We start from the raw sequence: 24,142 nt of genomic DNA on the forward strand, positions 1-24,142 counted from the left end.
GATTTATAGTAAGATTTCAATAAATAATAGCATGTGGTTATTATACACTTTGTATTTATTTCAGATTGAAGCTTCTTGAAAATAATTTTATGTTCAGCTTGCCCAAAACCTTGGGGAAACGGAGGCAAGTCAGCTTCATAGAAGATCGAGTTGACCTCTGCAGTTTCTCCTCTTTTCTCAAATGGGTTTCTCCATGTCAGAGTTTCTCTTTTTAAAAAGTCCTGGTTAGGCTGGGCGCGGTGGCTCACTCCTGTAATCCCAGCACTTTGGGAGGCTGAGGCAAGTGGATTGCTTGAGCTCAGGAGTTTGAGACCAGCCTGGGCAAGATGGCAAAATCCTGTCTCTACAAAAAGTGCCAAAATTATCCAGGCGTGGTGGCGCACACCTGTAGTCCCAGCTACTCAGAAGCTGAGGTGGGAGGATCGCCTGATCCTGGGAAGTCGAGGCTGCAGTGAGCTGTGATTGCGCTACTGCACTCCAATGTGAGCAAAAAGAATGAGACTCTGTCTCAAAAAAAATTTTTAATTAAAAAAATATTAAAAGGTCCTGTTCATGGTCAGAAGCATCTTTTTTTTTTTTTTTTTTTTTTTTTTTGAGACGGAGTCTTGCTCTGTCGCCCAGGCTAGAGTGCAGTGGCCGGATCTCAGCTCACCGCAACCTCTGCCTCCTGGGTTCACGCCATTCTCCTGCCTCAGCCTCCCGAGTGGCTGGGACCACAGGCGCCCACCACCTCGCCCGGCTAATTTTTTGTATTTTTAGTAGAGACGGGGTTTCACCGTGTTAGCCAGGAGGGTCTCGATCTCCTGACCTCGTGATCCGCCCGTCTCGGCCTCCCAAAGTGCTGGGATTACAGGCTTGAGCCACCGCGCCCGGCCCCAGAAGCATCTTTTCTTTTCTCTTTGTACCCTATGTCAGTTTTAAGTGACCACAGATTTTTTTTTAATACAGTGTCGAGGTTATATAATTCATGTTTCTACCCAGAGTTCTCCAAGTTAAGTTCTTCCTCTGCAGCTCCGGGTTAGGGTGGTGAGCCTTAGTTTCACTCTCTGTGCTCCCTTGCAGCCTTTTTAGAGTCACCTGTTTCCAAGATATCATTGCCTTTTTTGTCATCAGAACCTGATGTCAACATTTTGTTCACTTAGTTAATGCAGCAAAATGTATACGTTATCAGATACAATGATTGGGGTTTTCTATTCACTTCCCATCAGAACTAATCTGAATAAGGTGATTCTTTCATCCAGGTCACCTTTTCATCCAGTAAACCCATCTCCAGGGATTTATAACTATACCAGAAAAAGAAAAGTTGTATGCCTGAGGTTATGTGCCTGGCTTAATTTTAATTGGTGTAAAATTGCTAGTGACACAAATAACAAGGGAATGATAATTGAAATTTCTTATGATCTGGCTAGGATGTGGTGCACCCATTAAAAATGATTATATTGAAGACTGCTACAACATGAGGAAATGCCTGCATTAGTCGGCTACAGCTACAAAACAAACAACCTTGAAATCTCAGTCATTAAATAATAAGCTTTTATTTCTCATTCATGCACTTTCAGATCAACTGGATTTTGGTGGAGCTAGTTAGGACTGGTGGAACTTGGCTCCAGGCCATGAGTTGAGTTGGAGCTGGATTCACATATCTCAGTGGCTGGAGCACCTCCCAGGGTACATTCTTTGCATGGAAATAGCAGAAACCCGAGACAGTAAACCCAATGCTGAAAGTCCATGTACAGCCTCAGTGCACATCACAACTACTAACATTCCAAGTCACATGACCAAGGCCAGATTATAGGGGTGGAAAATATCTCTACCTCTAACATTAGTAACTACAAAGGGTATAGATATAGACAGGTATGAAATATTGGGAACAATAATGTAGTCTATAGCAATATCTCACACAATTAAATGGAAAAAGCACACATATAGGATATGAAGTTGACAGCACAACTTGATCATAAGTATGTGAAAATATTTTTCCATATCAACAAAGAATAGAAATAAATAAGCAAAAATGAAAACGATGTTACACCCAGATAACAAGATGATTTAAGAACTTTTTTGTTTGTTTGTTTGTTTGTTTGAGACAGAGTTTCACCCTTTGTTGCCCAGGCTGAAGTACAGTGGTGCGATCTCAGCTCACCGCAACCTCCACCTCCCAGGTTCAAGCAATTCTCCTGCCTCAGCCTCCGGAGTAGCTGGGATTACAGGCATGCGCCACCACACCCAGCTAATTTTGTATTTTTAGTGAAGACAGGATTTCTCCATGTTGGTCAGGCTGGTCTCGAACTCCTGACCTCAGGTGATCCACCCGCCTCAGCCTCCCAAAGTGCTAGGATTACCAGCGTGAGCCACGGCACCCAGCCTGATTTAAGAACTTTTAATTTTGCTTTTCTCCATTTCCGAAGCTTCCATAATAATATTATATTACCCTTTTTAAGAGTAAGTTTTAGAAACTTCTCACAGCTTCCAAAGCTTCTCTTTTATCTTAGTTATTTCATCTAGTTAATTGCTTTATCCATCCATATTAAGACTTTGTAGAAAACATTGAGAATTCTAAGTACAACCCAGTTAGTCAATTATTCTTAGTCCCCACCAGTTCCTAATCTTACATTTGAATCTAACGAACTATCATCATAGATTCTTAATTTGACCTGTTGCCTAAAAACAATTGAGTTGCCTTTATTGTTCCCTTATTCTTCATTATTACAGTGTTAAAGACTATTCTCCACACTGACTTCTTTGAAGTCTCTAACATTAGAAATTCATCCTATTGAATAGAATCATTGTAGATTCTAGTTTTCTAAAAGCTACAAGTACAGTTCAGCAAATATTTACTGAGCACTTGCCGTGCACTGTACTAGTTGCTTTACTCATCCTCTTACTCTCAAGGAGCTAAAAGTCTTAATAGGAAGAGAAATATGCACACATTTTTTGAGGGCAGAAATAAGAAGCTAGGAGAAGGGTTCAATGGTTCTCAACCCTTGTAACATATTAGAATCATTTGGACTTTTTTTTGTAAGAGAGAGAGTCTTGCTCTCTAACCCAGGCTGGAGTGTAGTGGAGTAATCATAGCTCACTGTAGCCTCAAACTCCTGGGCTCAAGTGATCCTCCCACCTTGGCTTCTGGAGTAGCTAGGACTAAAAGCATGCACTACCATGGCCAGCTAAGTTTTTAAAAAACATTTTTGTAGAGATGGGGTCTTGTTATGTTGCCCAGGCTGGTCTCCTGGCCTCAAGTGATTGCCCCCGACCTCAGCCTCTCAAAGTTCTGGTATTACAGGCACAAGCCACTGCACCCTGCCTGGACAACATTTAATAAATACCGATGCCTGAGCCTATATCCAGACTTGCTAAGGCTAATTAGTCTGGTGTCTGGCCTGATCACTGATTTTTTTTTTTTTCAAGTTTCCCAGGAAATTGTAATGAGCATCCAGGGTTGAGAATCACTGAGTTAGTTATTCTACTTTCATCCTGATTGAGTTGTTTCACTAGACTAAGAACTGAAAAAGACTCTCAAATTCAATTTTAAAACAATTCTTTACAAATCAATTATGTTATTAAAAATTATATGATGCGTGCATATATTTTAAAAAGTCAAATGGTACTAAGGCTTATGACTAAAATATAACAATTCCCTGTCCTACTCATACTCCTTCATACCCTGTTGACTTTGACTCTTTAAATTATTTTTATAGAATTCATGCATCTCCTTACATCAGAATGTCAATGCACTGGCATCTTTTGCAAAACCGATTGCTGAACTTCATTTCCTCCTACCCAAAAATACCTTAAAGCCCCCAAGGAAAGGTCAAAAAGAAGAAACACCAGGTAATTAGAGCAGTGGGAAGCAAGGGAGAGGTTTTTCTTTTCAATCTGTGCCTAGGTGCAGACTAGCCCTTCTAACGGGCCTAAGCAATTCAGAAAGGCAGCTAAGAGAGCTTCTCGAAACCCTGCCTGCTCTTCCACCTCTTGGGAGGCTGAGGGGCTTTATCTAAAATCATAAACAAAATTTCCACATGTTCTCCTGGATTCAAGCCTCCCCAGAGTCAATCAAGTTATCCTAAACTTTTCTAGAAGTTAAAAACAGTTTGGAAATAAGAATACTTCCAAAGCAATGTAAAAATCCTTGCAAAAGCAAGAGTAATTTGAAGAGCACAGAATTGGCTCAGCCATTTGAGGAGCTGACTAGAAAAAGGGAATTTTTATTTTATTTCTCATATGTATCATATACATTGGAAAGTTTCACTCAAGGAGATAGTAAAAGTTTAATTGAGGTAGTAGGCATTTGAACAAGGATGTGATTGACAAGTAAGGATTTCAAAGGTGGAGGGGACAGAAAATGGTTTAAAGACCGAGAAAACGGCACAGGCACAGACCAAGAGTCAGGGATGTGTGTGGGTGGTGTCGGTGGTAAAGTTGCCACTCAGGATCCCGGTAAACTCTGAGAGCTGGATTTAAAAATTAGCACCAAGTCATAATGGAAGAGATCAGAGATGTGCAAAGGCCTCTTATAGGAAGACTATTTTCCAGGCAGTGGCAGAGTATAAGGCGTTTCTAGCCTACATGTGTGTATTCATATACATAGAGAATAACTGTAGGCAAAAAATGTTGGGGGCAGTACAGAGAGGGTTGGTGGTGAACCTGGAAACTTTAGAAACCAAGACAGAGAAAAAAAATTCATCTGAAGGCAGAGAATAATGAAAAACTAGTCATCCTTAGCATTCTAAATTTGCTTTAGCTTGTAAAGCTGTAAACTAATTTGTCTAGTGCTTGTGATAGAAATATCTTTATTTTAGAAATATTGCAATCTTATTTTATATTAAGTTGGTGCAAAAGTAACTGCAGTTTTTGCACTTTTGAACCCACCTAATAGATATTGCAATAGTCTAATATGGCCTGAAGACTTTCAACATTTGAATCAAATTACTAGCTTCCCTTACTGTAAGGCTATGCTCATATAATTTGGCTTTCTAAATTACTGTTGAGGGCATTGATTAGCAAAAGCATTTGACCCACTTATGACTATGGTCCTCACTATAAATTAACAGAGTAGCATTTTCATTTATGCATTGGTCCTTTGTGAGCTTGATTAGCATAAAGCATCCCCAAGAAACTGATCTAGACTTGGTACAAAAAGGCAATTGAGTTCTGGACCTGGAAAGCTTGAGACCCATAGCCAGTATGAGGTGCCAGTCAACCGGCTACTTTTGAGACCTATCCAGTCAAAGTAACCAGCCTGGAGGGCACCATACCACCACCCAAAAAATATACCACCTAGGCTGGGGTGCATGAGAAACACTGAGAGATGGAGATACAATAAAGGATGTGGCTGGGAGAGCAAGTCAGGGCATATTAATGAAAGCCTTGAAAATTGGTTAGGTTTGAAGGCTGTGGGGACTCACTGAAGATATGTTAGCAAGGTATTACATAAAATCAGTTCCCTATTTAAGGAGAACTTCTCCATTTAATGGATGATAGCTGGATTGAATGGGAAAGCTGGAGACAGGGGACTAATTTAGTCTATTGTAATTGCATAGGTAGGAGGTGAAGGAGACTGTGAAAAGGCCAGTGGCATTGAAACAGAGTGGAAGGCTCAGCTCCAAGAGACATTTCTGTAGCTCCAGGCCATACTGATGTACCTTGATTTCCTCACTTGTAATATTAAAAGGGAGTCACTGCCACCTGTCTAGGAGAAAGGACTCTGCTCTTCCTGCCTTCCTCTATTATTTGTAATAATTTTCAGAAGGTTGCCCTCTTTTCATAAAGCAGGTAGAGGTGTTTAATAGCTCTTGAAGCAAAGCAGAGCTTATGAAATTCCTCTGACTGGTCGCATTCTGGACTAAGCCCAAACACGATAGTCCTCTCCAGGCCTGAAAATTGCTGAATACTGTCTAAAATAATGTGGCTTCCGCAAACACCAGTGGCCTGGCAAAACACAACCTCTGATGCTCTGTGGGTCTCAATTAATTCCATTGCTTTTAGCAGTGCAAGCTTATAGCGTCCTCTGTCCTCCCCTCTCCTGCACAGAATTGCTATATCTTTGGGCAGATAGCCACACTGGAACAGGCTGTGACATTTTCCTGCCACATAGTTAGCTATTTGTTCTGTTGTCAGATTAGTCTTTGTCTCACACACTCCAGGCAGAGCCTGGGCACACATTGCTTCCTCATAGGCAGTCTCCCTGAACAATGCTAATGTGTCTGGAGATATGTTGGAAGGAGGATTTTCTTTGATCCTCTTCATTTCTTCTTTCATAACATTTGCTATTTCCAGGGCACAGTGGATCCCACCGGTGATTGTTTTGCGAGGAAACTGAGCAGATGGAGGGGGAAGGCCATTGACATCTGCATGATGGATTTGAAAAGGGTCAAGAAAAAGCCAGAGAATCCCATGGTGAAGGTTTTCACTTCCAGACCCCTTTGCCTTTGGATGGGTGATGTTCTTAGCCTTCATGTACCAATTGCCATATTTGCTGCAGAAATTCTCAGTCTCATCCATCACTATGTGTTTAATCTTTAGAAACTCCCCTTGCATGAAAGTTTTCCGGGTCACAGCTTGGCAGGTGGTTTGTTGGCTGTAAGGATGGAAAAAACAAGGCTTGAGGCATATCACCAAAGAGAACATCAGCATTCATTACTCTCTGGAATGGAATCAGAGGCTGATTCTCTTCTGCAGACTGAGTCATTGATTCAGTAGTGTGAATACCACAAAACTGTTCTAATTACAAGTTACCTGACAGACCGAATGCATAATTTTACACCTTGCTCTTTGGGGTTATCCAGTTAAATCTGCATGTGAAATTTCTGAAATGAACCCAGGTCACAGATTGTATTATTTCTATTAGTAGTCTGTTCCTATTGTCTGGCAATCCTGAAGACAAGTTCATTACATCTAAAGGAAATCTCAAAGTTAACTTACACCTCTTACTACCACTACCATTTCTTTACTTTCTATCCTCTTTAGAGCTGGAGAACAGTTACCTAGATGCATATCATAACTTTTATGTGCAAAAAAGCACGCACTAGTTCAAATTCCTCTAAAGTTTCTTTAGATTTGGGTAAGAAAAACATCAAGAGGATGCTGATTTCCATGACACATCAAGTAGGGTGCCAAATCTACGGGGCTATGCCTCTTTGGAGCTACCTCATTTACTTAGCTCAATTTTTCTTTATAGTATGCTTTAGCATATGTGTATGTTTCCTTAACAAATTTGGTTGTTTTTTGCCTCGTTTAATTTGGATCCAAGTAACATCACTCATCCCTACACATTCCATGATTTTACATATGCAGTTCCTAGGGCCTTTACTCCCTATGCCTTGAATCATAACTATGTGCTTCTCTTCTGGTTTGGACTGTGTGGACTCAAATAAAAGCACTGATTCTTAGCCATCTTTTTATCCCTCTCACATTAAGGGTTTAATAGATATTTGTTGAGTTAGCCTTTTTACTGGAGTATATTTAAACTTAGCTATAAATCTTAATAAAGAACGTAGTCCTCAGCACAGTCTACAGGATCCCTCATAATCTGGCATCTGCCTCCTTTTCAACATCACCACCTGCTATATACCCACACTCTGCATGGCTCTAGTCAGACCTACCATTCTGGTTCTCCAGTGTCTCTATGTCTTTGTACTTGTTGTGCCCTTTGCCTAGAAGGCCCTCCCACGTTTGATTCACTTCTCCTGCTGACTTCTTAACAGTGTGCCCAATGGTCTCCTTCACTGGGGAATATTTGCCAACCAACCTCTAGCCTGTTAAAATGGGCATGAGACCAGGTGCAGTGGCTCACGCCTGTAATCCCAGCACTTTGCAAGAAGGAGGTGGGTGGAACACTTGAGGTCAGGAGTTCAAGACCAGCCTAGCCAACATGGCGAAACCCCGTCTCTATGAAAAACACAAAAATTAGCTAGGCATGGTGAGGCACACTTGTAATCCCAGCTACTCAGGAGACTGAGGCAGGAAAATCACTTGAACCCAGGAGACAGAGGTTGTAGCAAGCTGAGATCATGCTACTGCACTCCAGCCTGGGCGACAGAGCAAGACTCCGTCTCAAAAATAAATAAATTAATTAATTAATTAAAATGAGCATGCCTTTATTATTATACAATACTTACATGGTTTTTTTATGGCAAGGTCTTCAATATGTTTTCTCCTCTAACACTAAATGTAGCACAGTAGATACCATATCAACAGTGCTGAAAAAGACGTATTGAATAACAAAACCAAACCAAAAATCATAGTGATTTCGCCCTCATTTGCTGAATTCCATAATGACCAATTCATTTTACTAAATTAAAAGTTAGAGATTTAAATCAGAAGTGAATTTGCATATTTTCTAAAATTACTGATTTTATGTCAAAAATGAAAATATTTTATGGAAAAAATCAAGCTGTATTTAAATTTAAGTTTCGCTAGGTACAATGTCTAATTAGCAGAAATACCCTATGACTTTAAAACATTACGTATCAAACAAAAAGTATAGTTAAAGCAGAATGGGTTCATTTCTACTTCTCTTAAATTTAAGGCCAAGGATTGTGAAAAAAGAAAGTTTCTAGTTCTATAAATTTAAGTTATGCACATGTGGGTTATTTATAATGAGATGTTTAAGGTTGAACGTTATAAATTACCTGATTACAGCTCAATTCTGTGATTATTTGGAAATGTGTATATAGTTTGGGCTCTTGCACTTATGCAGCTGAGGCACTAAAAAACTTAAACTAAAAACACAAATTACTTTTGTGACACTCTTGAAAAGACTGACTAAATATATTTGTGTGTGTGTGTAGTTGGTAAAACTCTTACGTCACAAAATCCTTTAGGGAGTCACTTTCACAAACATAGAGGATTTCTTTTGGTTTGCAGTGAAACAAGTTCTTAATTTTCTCCATGATCTTTATGGCTAGGGCTGTCTTCCTGATTCCTGGAAAGCAGTGGATGAATAATTCACGCGTCTCCTGAAGACTCTCAGAAAGCAACTGGCTCTGCTCCATTATGAGCAAGTTGAAAAATTCACAGCCCAGCTGGTCACTCAGAAGAGATCTGGAGCACAGGCAGACCACCACAAGAGCCTGCAGCAAGTCTTCCATTTCCTCCTCATCAGCAAGCCTGTAGGACCTGGGGTAGCGCAGCGGGATCTCACCAGGTCTACTCTGTGTGCTGGTCAGGTGTATCAGCCTTGGAATGATGCACACTTTCCCTGTGTAACCACCAACAGCTTGCAGTTTCTGCTTTAACTGATGAGCTGTGTTTCGGGCATATTCAAGTCCTCCAAGCCAATCAGGGTCTATTAAGATTGTATAGAGTACCACGGGGCTGTTAACTGCTATTAGGAGAGCATCACACAGGACATTCTGTTCTTTCCTGAAGCCAACATCACCAGCCCAGCTTCTAGAAAATATCACAATCCCCCGAGAACAAGGATGTATCAGGGTCTTCATTAATCCCTCCAGTTCTTTATGATCTGAGAACAGCTTCTTACAGAGGGATTCTGGTTTAAATTGTACCTCTTGCTGTGTCACTGAAAATTCAAGGAATAGATATTACCAAAACTTACAAAAGCATATGGTAAGTATTCCTGCAACATTGCAGGAAAAAAATGATACCTGGTGCACTGGGAAAATAAGAGCTTTCCTTTAGAATTGTGATTCTTAACCAGGAGCAGTTTTACTCCCCAACTCTCCCCCATCCCCAAGGATATTTGGCAATGTCTAGAGAATATATATATATATGTATTTTTTTAGATGGAGTCTCGCTGTCACCCAGACTGGAGTCCAGTGGCGTAATCTTGGCTCACTGCAGCCTCTGCATCCCTGGTTCCAGCGATTCTTCTGCCTCAGCCTCCGGAGTAGCTGAGATTACAGTCACAAGCTGCCACCACACCTGGCTAATTTTTGTATTTTTAGTAGAGACGGGTTTCACCATGTTGGTTAGGTTGGTCTTGAACTCCTGACTTCAGGTGAGGTCACCCGCCTTGGCCTCCCAAAGTGCTGGGATTACAGGCATGAGCCACCATGCCCGGCCTGAGAATTTTTTATTGTCACAATTGGAGGGGAGCTATTGGTATGTAGTACGTACCATCCAGAATGCTGCTAAGTATTCTACAATTCACAGGACTCTCCCTCCCCCAGCAAAGAGTTATCTGACTCAAATGACAATAGTGCCAAGGTTGAGAAACCCTGCTTCAGAAGAAGTTCAGATAACCCAATAGTTCCTTCTCCACTGGAAAGCCAGGGGCAGTTTTTTGATGGTTGAGACCTGAGAAATTCCCTGCACTCTCAAATTTGGAAAACAAAAGCCATATGTTATGAGAAGTTGGAAAGCACACAGAAGTAGTAACAGTGGGAATCAGATAACTGGAAACAAGAGTCAGATATATAGATATATAGATATTATCTATCATATATATATAAGATATAGATATAGATATATGTGCAAAATTTCAGGATCATTATGTCTGCTAAGTCCTTCATTTGACCTTCTCTAAGGAGAAACACTTGAACTCATTGCTACTAATATCTCCCAACTCAATTTTAGAAAACAAATAGTCCCCTAAATTGAAATCAAGAGGGAATACCTGGAAACAAATGTTGTTGCAGAGCCTCCTTAAATTCATGGACTTTTATGGGATATCCAGGACGTTTTCGTGCAGATGAAGCTGATGAAATCAGGTAAGAGTTGTAGTCTGTGACCAAGCTGGAAGGAGCTAGAGAATTACATGGAAAATTGTTTCAAACAAAAAATAAAAAGTAAAAAAAAAAAAAAAAAAAAAAAGCCTCTTTTTTTGGCTCTTATTACTGGAGACCTGTGATGTGCATGGGTGCCTGAGCCGTCATACTTACTGTGCCTCAGACAGCTCACATATGTCAGGAAAGGAAGTCTGGGGATTCCTGCAGGGGACATATCACACATATTCTAAGTCACTGTGTGACTCGGCTTGGGCAAGTCATTTCACCTCTCTCTCATGCAGGAGTGAAGTAATAATCCCTCAGGTTCATTTCAATTATAATATTCTGACTCCAGGTTGTCTCTAAGAAGAAAAAGCATCTAGTAGGGATCAGCAAGGATTAAAGCACAGTATTTGAAAAATGGTGTTGTCCAGGTGTGATGGCTCACACCTGTAATCCCAGCACTTTGGGAGGTTGAGGTGGGTGGATCACCTGAGGTCAGGAGTAAAAGACCAGCCTGGCCAACATGGTGAAACCCTGTCCCTACTAAAAATACAAAAATTAGCTGGGCATGGTGGTGCACCTGTAATCCCAGCTACTCGGGAGGCTGAGGTGGGAGAATTGCTTGAACCTGGGAGGCAGAGGCTGCAGTGAACTGAGATCATGCCACTGCACTCCAGTCTAGGTGACAGAGTAAGACCATGTCTCAAAAAACAAAAAATGTTGTTACAGTTATTTATGTCCCCATCTAAGGTTAGATGGAATCCAAAGTGGCAGGATCTTTAGAGGAGAGGAGGAGAGAAGTGAACTCAAACAAATTTAAAACAAGAGAAAGAATGACCCAGTAAAATCCTCTAATCACTCAAGTCTTGATCAAATTTGGAACACACTGACCGTGAAGGCAAGCAGATAATCCATAAAGGACTATAGGCTTAGTTCACATCTTCTTTTGCATCATTTTCCCCCACTTGGTGGTGCCCTAAGCCCAGTGGCTTAGGGTTATTAGCTCCTAATGTTACCGAAACAGTTCAAATTTGTCAACAATGTTTTGCTTGAAAGAATTAGTGGAATAGTGGAGTCATTTTTTTTTTTTTTTTTTTTCAGACAGGGTCTTGCCCTGTTGCTTAGGCTGGAGTGCAGTGGGTGATCTCGGCTGACTGCAACCTCTACCTCCCCAGGCTCAAGCAATCCCCCCACCTCACCCTCCCATGTAGCTGGGACTACAGGGGTACACCACCAAGCTTGGCTAATTTTTATATCTGGGGGAGAGATCGGGCTTCACTATGTTGGCCAGGCTGGTCTCAAACTCCTGGGCTTAAGCAATCTGCCCACCTCGGCCTCCCAAAGTGCTAGGACTGCGCCAGGCCTCAGAGTCATTCTTAAACAGTGTTTCTCTAGAATATCATCTCTAAAATGAGGCTATTCCAATTTTGACTGGGATGATCAGCCTACACAATTTTTTCAACAGGTTTATGGAGAATAAAAGGAGACCTTTCCTAACTCATGGCTGATGGCATACTGTAACTTTCCTTTAAAAGTTGCTTAGGCTGGCCAGAAGTGGTGGCTCACACCTGTAATCCCAGCACTTTGGGAGGTTGAGGTGAGTGGATCACTTGAGGTTAGAAGTTCAAGTCCAGCCTGGGCAACATGGCGAAACCCCATCTCTATTAAAAATACAAAAATTAGCCAGCATGGTGGCGTGTGCCTGTAATCCCAGCTACTTGGGAGGCTGAGGCAGGAGAATCACTTGCAGCTGGGAGGTGGAGGTTGCAGTGAGCCGAGATCACACCACTGCCCTCCAGCCCGAGTGAAAGTCTTAAAAAAAAAAAAAAACAGTTGTTTAGGCCATAGAATCCAAACGTTTCTTGACCTCAAACTGTTTATATTCTGAGTCTTTGGAACTAAAAATGTTAGATAAGGAACACTGTAATGGGAGAACACTTATAAGCAAATATAAATTTCTATTTTTTTAACTAAAATATATGATCAAACATCCACAAAAGGCAGAGAAAGGGGTTCCTCCCTGCTGATGGGGACAATGACTTCACTTCCCTTTACCTGACTGAGTATCCAGCATCATGACCACCCACTGCTCAGCTGTCAGCCGTGTGACAGAATTGTCTTTCATGATCCAGGAATCTGGGGCCTCTGCAAACACCACACAACAGAAGGGCTCCACTTGAATCACACAGACATAACCATCCGGGACATCTTTTTGGTACACATTCAGGATTTTTGTAGTGAAATTTACCTTTGGCTTCTCACAGCAGAAGTGGAATGTAGGCAATTTTTCAATGCAGTTTTCGATTTCTTTTTTTAATAAATCAGGATTCACTTTTTCCCACTTACATCCAACCACTTCTTTGCTCTTATCATCCACCCCAATGAGGACATATCCCCCTTGAGTGTTGGCAAATGCAGAAACATAATGAGGCAGCATTTCTTTAATCCGAGGTATGACCTTTTTGGTGGTGAACCTTTTAAATTCGACATGTGTTGACTCAGTAAAGTTGAGTTTCTCCTTATACATGAGTTTGTCCTTTTTAAAAAATTCTGAGGCCAATATCCTCATATCTTCCTCTTCCTGAATGTATCGATCAAGAACCTGCTGAGGATGCAATTTCTTCACCCTTGGTCTTCCTCTTTGGGCTCTAAAACATTTCTCTCTGAGAAGCTCCAGGGCACTGCTAGCACTCAAGTTGATAGCAGAAGTCACATCTCTCTGATATAAATTGGAGCGCAAGCTGCAAATCCTTAGTGGAAGGCTGAAAACATCTGGGCTCCATGACTTCACAAAAATCAGGAGATTGTGCCCCTGCTGCATGTAGTCGAGGTATTTCTGTGAACCTGAAGGAAGGAGCTTTTGAAAAGAAGTTTCCAAATCCTGTCCCAGCCCATGGCATTGGTAACTATAGGTTTTATCATCAGTCTCTGCTTTGATCACACCACCTCCAGAATTTAACAGTGCACATATAGCCCGGATAATTCTAGAATTCTCAGATCTTTTCAAATAGCTGTTGGTCATCTTCTTCCTGTTTTCTTCCCCAAAATTCACTTTGCCCACATCTACTATTACCTCAGGATAGGGCATTTCAGTATCAGTCTTGAGACTCTCCATTTCAGCAGCCCCTCTGTGCTCCAAACAATAAAAGAACAGAGTTCCTATAATCAGGATAGAAATGTTTCTACATTAACAAGAATTCCAAAGATCACATTATTTTCTTCAAAACTATCAATTACTGGAGATACATTTTAATGTTGGAAATCATCTCTCTATATATGTATATTTGTTATTGTTGTTTGTTTGTTTTGTGTTTTTTAGGGTTTTTTTGTTTGTTTGTTTGTTTGTTTGTTTTTGAGACAGGATCTTGCTCTGTTGTGCAGCCTGGAGTGCAGTGGTGCAATAATAGTTTGCTGCAACTTCAACCTCCCAGCTCAAGTGATTCTCCAACTTTAGTCTCCCTAGTAGCTGAGACTACAGACACGTGCCATGCCTGGCTAATTTTTCTTTTTCTTTCTTTCTTTTTTTTTTTTTTTTTTTCTTTTTTTGAGAGAGAGATGGAGTCTTGCTATGCTGCAATCCTTCTGCCTGGACCTCCCTCCCAAAGTGTTGGGATTACAGATGTGAGCCACCACACCCAACTGGAAATTATCTTTGATACTGCTGTTTTTTAATCATTTTGCCAAATATCCTTAGCCTTGCCAGAATAAGTAGGCATAGATAAAGGTGAATGCTTAATATTTGTCATAATGGAAAAATTAAATTGCTAACATTTTCAGCCGTTTTGCATTTCAAATCAGTAAACATCAACACTGAGCCTGGATGTAAAGGGCATGGGTTGGCACAGGAGCCCAGGAAGGTATTAGAGAATATACAGAAATAGAAGTCCAAGTGAGAAGATGCTCTTATTTATAATTCAAAAGGGGAAAAAAGGAAGGCACTAGAGAACTAAGGAAGTATCATTTTATAGTATATGTACTGTAGAAGATCTTGCTATAAACACAAACATAGGCTGGGTGTGGTAGCTCACAATCTGTAATCTCAGCACTTTGGGAGGTGGATGTGAGAGGATTGCTTTCGGCCAGAAGTTGAGACCAGCATGGACAACATAGCAAGACCCCATCTCTACAAAAGATTTAAAAAACGTTAAACATTAGGCAGGTATAGTGGTGCACACCTGCAGTCCCAGCTACCTAGGAGGCTGAGGTGGGAGGATCTCTTGAGCCCAGGAGTTTGAGGCTGCAGTGAGCCATGATTGCACAACTGCACTCCAGCCTGGGCGGCAGACTGGGACTCTGTCTAAAAAAAAACAAATAAAAGTAAATAAATAAAATTCGGTATTTTTATGTATTATTTCATGCACTTTGAAAAGCTTTATTTTACTCCTGAAAGAATGTCAGTTGATACCAAATGCAGAAACCTTTTTAACTCTTCACATGTTCTAAATCTTAAAAGTACATTTCTTCATGTATAGTGTGATGTGAGAGCAGCATTTGCCTTCCCTTCTATTAGTTCCGCCCTGTGCTGCGGAAACCTCTAAGACTTGGAAAAGAACACGAGCTTTTGGGGCATGGTCACTAAACTATTGTCACCCTTCTTTTGCTTCCTAGACCAGAAAACAGCCACCTAAACTGAAATTTGAGCTCTGAAACAAATATTTTAGAAAAGATCCCCTTACCTTTAGTTAATTGCAAAACAATATATTTGCTAACTCAACCAAAATTATTCCTCTAGGAGAAGAGAACCCATCTTTCTGCGTGATCTTTGCAAAGCAAGGACCCTGTGGGTGTTGTACGTACTCACCAAGAGGAAGAAAGCAGGCATCCGGCAAGACATGTGCACTCCTCTGACATCAGTTTGTTCTTTGTTGCCTTCTCACTTCCTTCAGGAAAACCAGAGTCGACCTGGGGAATTGTTTTTAGAATGTGAGCCTCTTCTATAGGTACATGTAAATGTAGTATTTTACGGCTCCTTAGGGAAATTTCCCATAACATTCTATTTATATCATAGAATCACAGAAGTATTGGAAAGGACTTTAAAGAGCCTCCAGTCCAACAATCTATCGGATTCTAAAATCTCCTCTATAATATTGCCAACTCCCAACAATTTGCTATGCAAACCTCCAGCAATGAGCAACTTACTACCTATCAAATAGTCCCTCTAGTCCCTCCTGTTCTCTGACATCTGTGTTAGAAATGGTCTCCTTACTTTAAGCTGCAGTTTGTCTCCCCAAGACTTCCACTGATGGGACCCACAAAACAAATCTAATTGTTTTGAACTAGCAGACCCTATGGTCTCGTGACTCCTAAGTCTCATCAATGTTATTTGAATACTGATAACAATTATGATAAATACAACATTCACTGAGATTCTAGCTCCAGATGAATATCCTTTCCACATTTCCCAGAATTTGTTTTCTTTTTTTGAGTCAGAGTTTTGCTCTGTGCCCAGGCTGGAGTACAGTGGCACGATCTCTCCACTCCCCAGGTTCAAGCGAATCTCCTGCCTCAGCCTCCAGAGTAGCTGGGACTACAGGCAAGAGCCACCAGTCTTGATAAATTTTTGTATTTTTAGTAGAGATGGGGTTTCACCATGTTGGCCAGGCTGGTCTCGAACTGTTGACCTTGGGTGATCCACCCACCTGAGCCTCCCAAAGTGACGGGCCACCACACCCGGCCTTCCCAGAATTTTTTTACTCATTTTCCTTCACAAATTTTCCCTTAAATACTATTTTACTAATCCCTCATGCCCTTAGATGTAGACTGCACCTAAAATTAGATAAATGAGGGTTTTTTTAAGAATTTTTTTTTTTTTTTTTTTACCTATGCTCTTGTGTTTCCTCTTCAGTTTCACATCTGGCTGTAGTCTGAATGTTTGCCTCTGTCACAGCCCCTTTTGCCCTTTGATACTAGCCTGGGAGGAGCAGACTCCCCACTTCTTCATAACACTGACATACTGAGGAAGGCCGATAAGGACTCACGAAGAGCCTGTGGCAGGGCAGATTAGCAGGCCAGGGTCTGACCTCAGGGAGTGAATGAAGTCGTAATGAGAAAATGAAGGGGTGAAAGGCAAAAGTTAAACTTAGCACTTCTAAGAGACTGAGCTTCATTTCCACATATCATACAAGTACCTTCAGCCCTGGAAAATTTTGTGTGCAAAGCTCTATTTTTATTTTCAATTAAGCTGTCCTGTACATATTCATTGTGGGCAATATTAACCTATTTCATTACCTTCTAAATGGTTTGTTCTATTCTATTTAATTTTATTCTTTTTCCTACTTTTCATCTTTGTTAAACACAAGACCCAGCCTAGAAAAATCCTCATAGATTAGGAGCTGGCTATCCCTGGGTAGGAGGATTAAAGGTAATTTTTCCATTTATTTTTCTTCCCTTCATTATCTTTAACTGATCTGTATTTTTAATGTTTCACAATGAGTATAAATTGTTTTTCATAATTAAAAAACAAATGGTAAAAACCAACAGATGGGCTGGGCGTGGTGGCTCACACCTATAATCCCAGCACTTTGTGGGGCCAAGGTGGGTGGATCACCTGAGGTCAGGAGTTTGAGACCAGCCTGACCAATATGGTGAAACCCTGTCTCTACTAAAAATACAAAAATTAGCCTGGCGTGGTGTTGTGGGCCTGTAATCCCAGCTACTGGAGAGGCTGAGACAGGAGAACTGCTTGAACCTGGGAGACAGAGGTTACAGTGAGCCGAGATTGTGTCACTGTATTCCAGCCTGGGCAACAGAGCGAGACTTCAACTCAAAAAAAAAGAGAGAGAGAGGCCGGGCGCAGTGGCTCAAGCCTGTAATCCCAGCACTTTGGGAGGCCAAGATGGGCGGATCACTAGGTCAGGAGATTGAGACCATCCTGGCTAACACGGTGAAACCCCGTCTCTACTAAAAAATACAAAAAACTAGCCGGGCGAGGTGGTGGGCATCTGTAGTCCCAGCTACTCGGGAGGCTGAGGCAGGAGAATGGCGTAAAACCCAGGAGGCAGACCTTGCAGTGAGCTGAGATCCGGCCACTGCACTCCAGCCTGGGCGACAGAGCAAGACTCCGTCCCCCCACAAAAAAAAAAAAAAGAAAAGAAAAGAAAAGAAAGAAAAAGAAAACCCAACAGATGCGGGGGGCAGTGGCTCATGCCTGTAATCCCAGCATTTTGGGAGGCCGAGGCAGGAAGATCACCTGAGGTCAGGAGTTCAAGACCAGCCTGGCCAATGTGGTGAAACCACATCTTTACTAAAAATGCAAAAATTAGCTGGGGATGGTGGTGGGCACCTGTAATTCCAGCTACTGGGGAGGCTGGGACAGGAAAATTGCTTGAATCTGGGAGGCAGAGGTTGCAATGAGCTGAGATCGTGCCACTGCATTCCAGCCTGGGCAACAGAGCGAGACTCTGTCTCAAAAACAAACAAACAAACAAAACAAAACAAACAAACAAAAAAACAGATGCCGGGTGCAGTGGCTCATGCTTGTAATCCCAGCATTTTGGGAGGCCAAGGCAGGTGGATCACGAGGTCAGAAGTTCAAGACCAGCCTGGCCAACATGGTGAAACCCCGTCTCTACTAAAAATACAAAAATTAGCCAGGCACGATGGCTGGCGCCTGTAATCCCAGCTACTCAGGAGGCTAAGGTAGGAGAATCACTTGAACCTGGGAGGCAGAGGTTGCAGTGAGCTGGGATTGTGCCACTGCACTCCAGCCTCCAGCCTGGGAGACAGAGCAAGACTCCATCTCAAAAAAAGAAAAAAACAACAACAGATGAGAGGCAGTTAGTTATCTCATTTGAGGATGGTGGCTAACCTGGGTTAAGCTTTGATACACACAAAAGGGGAGGAGGCAATGTGATCACAAAAGCAGAGACTGGAGTGATGCAGCTGTAAGTAAAGGAACGCCAGCAGCTACCAGAAGCTGGAAGAGTATCCCCTCTTCCAGCGGGTCCATGGCAACACTATTTTATTTTACTTTTATTTGACTTATTTGTTTATTTATTTATTTATTTATTTGACAGAGTCTTGCTCTGTTGCTCAGGCTGGAGTGCAGTGGTGTGATCTCGGCTTACTACAACCTCTGCCTCCTGGGTTCAAGCAATTCTCCCACCTCAGCCTCCAGAGTAGCTGGGATTACAGGTGCGCACCACCACGCCTGGCTAATTTACGTATGTTTAATAGAAACAGGGTTTCGCCATGTTGTCCAGGATGGTCTCGAACTCCTGACCTCATGTGATCTGCCTGCCTCAGCCTCCCAAAGTCCTGGGATTACAGGCGTGAGCCACCATGCCTGGCCCATGCCAACACTTTAATTTCAACTCAGTGAAACTGATGTTGAACTTCTAGCTGTTCAAAAAAAAAAAAAAAGCAAGAACAAAAACAACAAAAATAACCAAATGAATGGAGCTAGAGGCCATTATCCTTAGCAAACTAATACAGGAACAGAAAACCAAATACTGTATGTTCTCACTTATAACTGGGAGCTCAATGATGAGAACACATAGACACAAAGAGGGGAACAACAGACACTGGGACCTACCTGAGGTTGGAGGGTGGGAGGAGGGAGAGGAGCAGAAGAAATAACTATTGGGTAGTAGGCTTAATACCTGGGTAATTAGATGATCTGTACAACAAACCCCCGTGATGTGAGTTTACCCATATAATAAACCTGCACATGTACTCCTGAACCTAAAATAAGCTTTCATAAAATAATACGTTTCTGTTGTTTCTTTGTTTTGTTTTGTTTTGTTTTGTTTTGTTTTGTTTTGAGATAGAGTCTCACTCTTTCGCCCAGGCTGGACTGCAGTGGTGTGATCTCGGCTCACTGTGAGCTCCGCCTCTCGGGTTCAGGCCATTCTCCTGCCTCAGCCTCCCAAGTAGCTGGGACTCCAGGCACCCGCCATCGCGTCTAGCTAATTTTTTGTATTTTTAGTAGAGATGGGGTTTCACCGTGTTAGCCAGGATGGTCTCGATCTCCTAACCTCACGATCCTCCCACCTCGGCCTCCCAAAGTGCTGGGATTACAGGCATGAGCCACCGCGCCTAACCTCGTTTCTGTTGTCTTAAGCCACCAAATTTGTGGTGATTTGTTACAGCAGCCACAGAATACTAATACACCTCTCTGCCTCTAAATCAAACCAGCAAACTACTCTGTGTCTCTACTTCAATTTGTTTATGATGAAATGACATTCTTAAATAAGTCTCTGGACATCCCTATTTTTGTCATCGTTGTTAGCTGAGGCCACTGCCCTACAAAGTTCTGCTCTGCTGGCATCACTCCTTGTACATGTTTGGCTAAATGGAGCTTCCAGGAGAGGAGTCAGAATGGGTACTATGATGTATAATTCGCACAGCAACATAATAACCTCCAAAGGCCTGCTCTCAGCTTTGACTTTAACTCATTTTTCATTTGTGTTACTTCTGAATCTAGTCTCACTTTTAGTTCTCCTGTTTACCTTAATTCTTAGCCTCACTTTCATATTGAAATCCCTCTGATATTATTTATATTTCAAAGGCTAAAAATAACCACCATTTACTGAAAATATGCTTACCAGATGCAGGAGACCCTGCTGGGAGCACTACACATCCCACAAAAACTGAGACTATATGGCCAGTGAGTGGAAGAGTGAAGATTCAAAACTAGGTCTGTCTAATTCAAAGACTTGTATTCTTTCACTCTTTCAAGTCTGGGATCCTGGATTGCTTGAAAGCCTTCAAAATCAGAAGTCTTATAAGTACCTCCCCATTTTCTTCCCAGTCAAGAGGAATAACATCGTTTGGTCAGGAGAACTAGGAACTAGATTACTGTTTTCTTGTTGTTCTTCTGCAGGGTAGTACTGGGGATCAAATCAGGAGAAACAGGGAATAACGTGGAAAATGAGCAATGGGAACTTCTTTTCCTTCTTCAAAGCTCCTTAGTCAAGTCCCTTGGATATGAATAGTTAGGTTGTCAGGCCATGGAGGACTTCACATCTTGGCTTTGATAGCTCCCAAGCAAATGTTCCTGATACAAAGCAATTTGAAATCAGTAACTTAGATCATGCTTTTTCCTGTCTCAGGAAAATTCATCTGGCCATGCTATTGATGATTGCTAAGAACAAGAACCCCGAATTTATTTAAGATGTGTTTATTCACTAAGCATTTCTGTTTATCAACAGTAGTACTTATGGTCACCAGACATAAGCCTGCATGTTCATCAGACATAAACTGTCAAATAGCAACTAAAGGGGAAAAGTTGGTCTCTTTACCCGCAGGTGCCTCCATCTCACCTCAGTTCTTTCATAGAGATGATCCAAAGAGTATAAATAGAATAGTGAACAAGGGCTCCATTGTGCCACTACCTGACTCCGTGTAAGTTTCCTCACTTTCATTCATTCTTTCATTCAATCAGCTATTTTGGGGCTCCTAAGGTGTTCAAATCCCAGTTCTGCCACATTCTAGCTATGAGAACTTTGTTAAACTAACCTAAGCCCCCGATTTCTTCTGTGTAAACTGGAAATAATAACAGAGCCTCCTCCACAGAATATTTGTCAGAATGAAGTGAAATGATATACATAAAGAGTAAATGTGTATTGTCATGTGCTCTTTGCAGCATATGGTGCCTGGCATGTACTGTCATTTTCATTCAATAATCAATCGTTGGCTTAGCGCAGTGGCTCATGCCTGTAATCCCACACTTTGGGAGGCCAAGGCAGGCAGATTACTTGAGGTCAGGAGTTCAAGACCAGCCTAACCAACATGGTGAAACCTCATCTCTACTAAAAATACAAACATTAGCGGGGCATGGTGGCATGTGCTTGTAATCCCAGCTACTTGGGAGGCTGAGGCATGAGAATTGCTTGAACCCAGCAGCCGGAGGTTGCAGTGAGCCGAGATCGCACCACTGCATTCTAGTCTGGGTGACAGAGCAAGACTCTGTCTCAAATAATAATAATGATAATCAATTGTTGAGCACTTACAATGTTCTAAACATGGTACTACAATTTAGGGCTACCCATCAAAATAAAAGCTTGCCTTCCTTGAGCCAAATATGCAACTTTCATTCTCAAATATAATCCTCAGAATAACTTGCAAGACATGCGTTATTTCACATTACATAAAAGAAAAAAACTGAGTTCATTGAGGTAAAGCTCAAAGTTACACATCTAGTAAGTGGCAGAGCTGAGAGTTGAACGCTGATCTATCTGAATCCAAAGCCCAATTACTCTCATCCTGCCACATAGCCTTACTATTCGTTGGAAGAAAAAGACACACGTCCTGGCTGGGCTCGGTGGCTCACGACTGTAATCCCAGCACTTTGGGAGGCCAAGGTGGCTGGGTGGATCACTTGAGGTCAAGAGTTTGGGTCCAGCCTGGACAACATGGCGAAACCCCATCTCTACTAAAAATACAAGAATCAGCCAGGTGTGGTAGTGCACGCCTGTAATCCCAGCTATTTGGGAGGCTGAGCCAGGAGAATCGCTTGAGCCCAGGAGGCGGAGGTTGCAGTAAGCTGAGCTGAGATTACTCACAATCTAAAGAGGGAAACCATGTACTAAGCAACTCATGACAGTACAACACATACGATAACATCGACTGAGCACTCTATGTATTAGGCATTGTTGTCATTGATCTTGTAACAGTTCTATCAGGTAGATGCTATTACTATCCTCCTTTTTACAAATAGTGATACTGAAGAACAAAGAATTCAAGTTACTTGCCAAAATAGTCCACATACATGACCATTACACCCCAGTGCCACTCTGGAGAGTTTGCAATGTATGAGCAGTGTTTTCTAGGTGTTCTAGGAATGACAATAACTATGAGTGAGCATCAGAAAAGATTTCCTAAATGAGATGATTTGTGGGCTGGAACCTGTAAGTAAGAAAGCAACAGGTTGGCCCCTCTCTTCGTTTCTCTGCCATCGTGGTGTGTGCTTGACTCTGCTTCTTGCCATGTCTTCTCACAAGACTTTCAGGATTAAACGATTCCTGGCAAAAAAACAAAAGCAAAATCGTCCCATTCTCCAGTAGATTTGGATGAAAATCGGTAATAAAATCAGGTAAAACTCCAAAAGGAGACATTGGAGAAGAACGAAGCTGGGTCTATAAAGAATTGCACATGAAATGGCACATATATTTATGCTGTCTGATCGTCACAATCACATTACCATATCAAGCTGAAAATGTCACCACTATCTGGGGAGTTGAACATTTTTATTGGGAATATATTTTTACTCTCTGAATCTGTTATGAACGCGTTGGTTGGCTGGGTTCAGTAAAAAATATGTGAGACCTTTCATTTCAAAAAAAGAAAGAAAAAAACAGGTTGAGAGAAAGGGAGATAGATGGGAGAAAGACAAATAGCACACGCAAAGGCACACTGTCTTCACTGTCTAATCTCTCCAATCCTTAACGAACGAAAGAGGCCTTGAGTGGGTCTGGTACTGAAGACTCTCCATTTTATTTCTTCTTGTCCTTCTACCCATCCCTATCTAACATTCATCACAATCCTCATTCGCCTTTCGTATGCCACTCCTCTATTTCCACTGCCGGTCTAATTTAAGCTCCTATTAGCTCTCACTTGGACTATTGCAATAGCTTTCTCTGCTTTCACTCTCTGCCCCCCACCAATCTAAATACAGTTGAGGCCGGGCGCGGTGGCTCACGCCTGTAATCCCAGAATTTTGGGAGGCCGAGGCGGGAGGATCACCTGAGGTCAGAAGTTCAAGATCAGCCTGGCCAACACGGTGAAACTCCGTCTCCACAAAAGTACAAAAATTAGCCGGGCATGATGGTGGGTGCCTGTAATCCCAGCTACTTGGGAGGCTGAGGCACGAGAATCATTTGAATCTGTGAGAGGGAGGTTGCAGTAAGCCGAGATCGCGCCACTACACTGCAGCCTGGGTGACAGAGCGAAACTCCATCTCGGAAAAAAAAAAAAAAAGAAAACTAGCCAGGCGTGGTGACGCCTGTCTGTAATCCAAGCTACTCATAAGGCTGAAGCAGGAGAATCGCTTGAGCCTGGGAGGCAGAGGTGACAGTGAGAGGAGATCACGCCACTGCACTCCAGCCTGGGCGACTTGAGTGAGACCCTGTGTCAAAAAAAAAAAAAAAAAAAAAAAACCCAAAACCATTTCTTCCTGCAATCCCAGGACACACACACACTACTACAATCCTGCCTCAGATGCTCATTCCCAGTTACGAAACAGGGTACTGGAGAAATCACTCTGCCTAACAGTCGCCCCGACTGCCGAGGGCGGGGAATTGTGGAGGGGGCGGGAGAGAATTGCTCGGAACTTGGAAAGCGACTGGCTTAACTCTCAGGGTAGAGACAGCGACGCAAAGAGACGACCGAAAAGATGCGTCCGCCATCGCTTCCGCTCCACCCCGACGTTCGCCTCGACCTTCGATTGGCTGCTCCTCGCACCAGCCACGCCTCAGGGCCGCCCACGTGACCCGATGTCCGCCGCGGGATTGGTTGTTCGGCGAGAGCCACGC

General features: G+C 42.2%; 1 protein-coding gene across 1 annotated transcript; it reads right to left on the reverse strand.

Moving 5' to 3' along the window:
- Positions 1-1,512: 1,512 nt before the first annotated feature.
- SLFN14 (schlafen family member 14) lies at positions 1,513-16,620 on the reverse strand. The gene is made up of 6 exons (XM_023190835.2): positions 16,491-16,620; positions 15,472-15,572; positions 12,726-13,829; positions 10,577-10,705; positions 8,806-9,520; positions 1,513-6,577 (listed from the first exon to the last, which is right to left on the reverse strand). Exons 3-6 carry the CDS (start codon positions 13,783-13,785, stop codon positions 5,743-5,745), a joined length of 2,739 nt encoding a protein of 912 aa, XP_023046603.1. The 5' UTR covers positions 13,786-13,829; positions 15,472-15,572; positions 16,491-16,620; the 3' UTR covers positions 1,513-5,742.
- Between the last annotated feature and the right edge of the window lie 7,522 nt (positions 16,621-24,142).

This window comes from Piliocolobus tephrosceles, chromosome 16 (genome assembly GCF_002776525.5).
Source record: "Piliocolobus tephrosceles isolate RC106 chromosome 16, ASM277652v3, whole genome shotgun sequence".
In the NCBI taxonomy this organism is placed as follows: Eukaryota; Metazoa; Chordata; class Mammalia; order Primates; family Cercopithecidae; genus Piliocolobus; species Piliocolobus tephrosceles.

Coding starts and splice junctions, on each gene's coding strand:
- SLFN14 (XM_023190835.2), bottom strand. CDS start 13,785: ATGGAGAGTCTCAAGACTGATACTGAAATGCCCTATCCTGAGGTAATA. Junction 10,706..12,725: donor GATGCTGGATACTCAGTCAG/GTAAAGGGAAGT, acceptor GTAATTCTCTAG/CTCCTTCCAGCTTGGTCACA. Junction 9,521..10,576: donor GCAACAACATTTGTTTCCAG/GTATTCCCTCTT, acceptor TTGAATTTTCAG/TGACACAGCAAGAGGTACAA.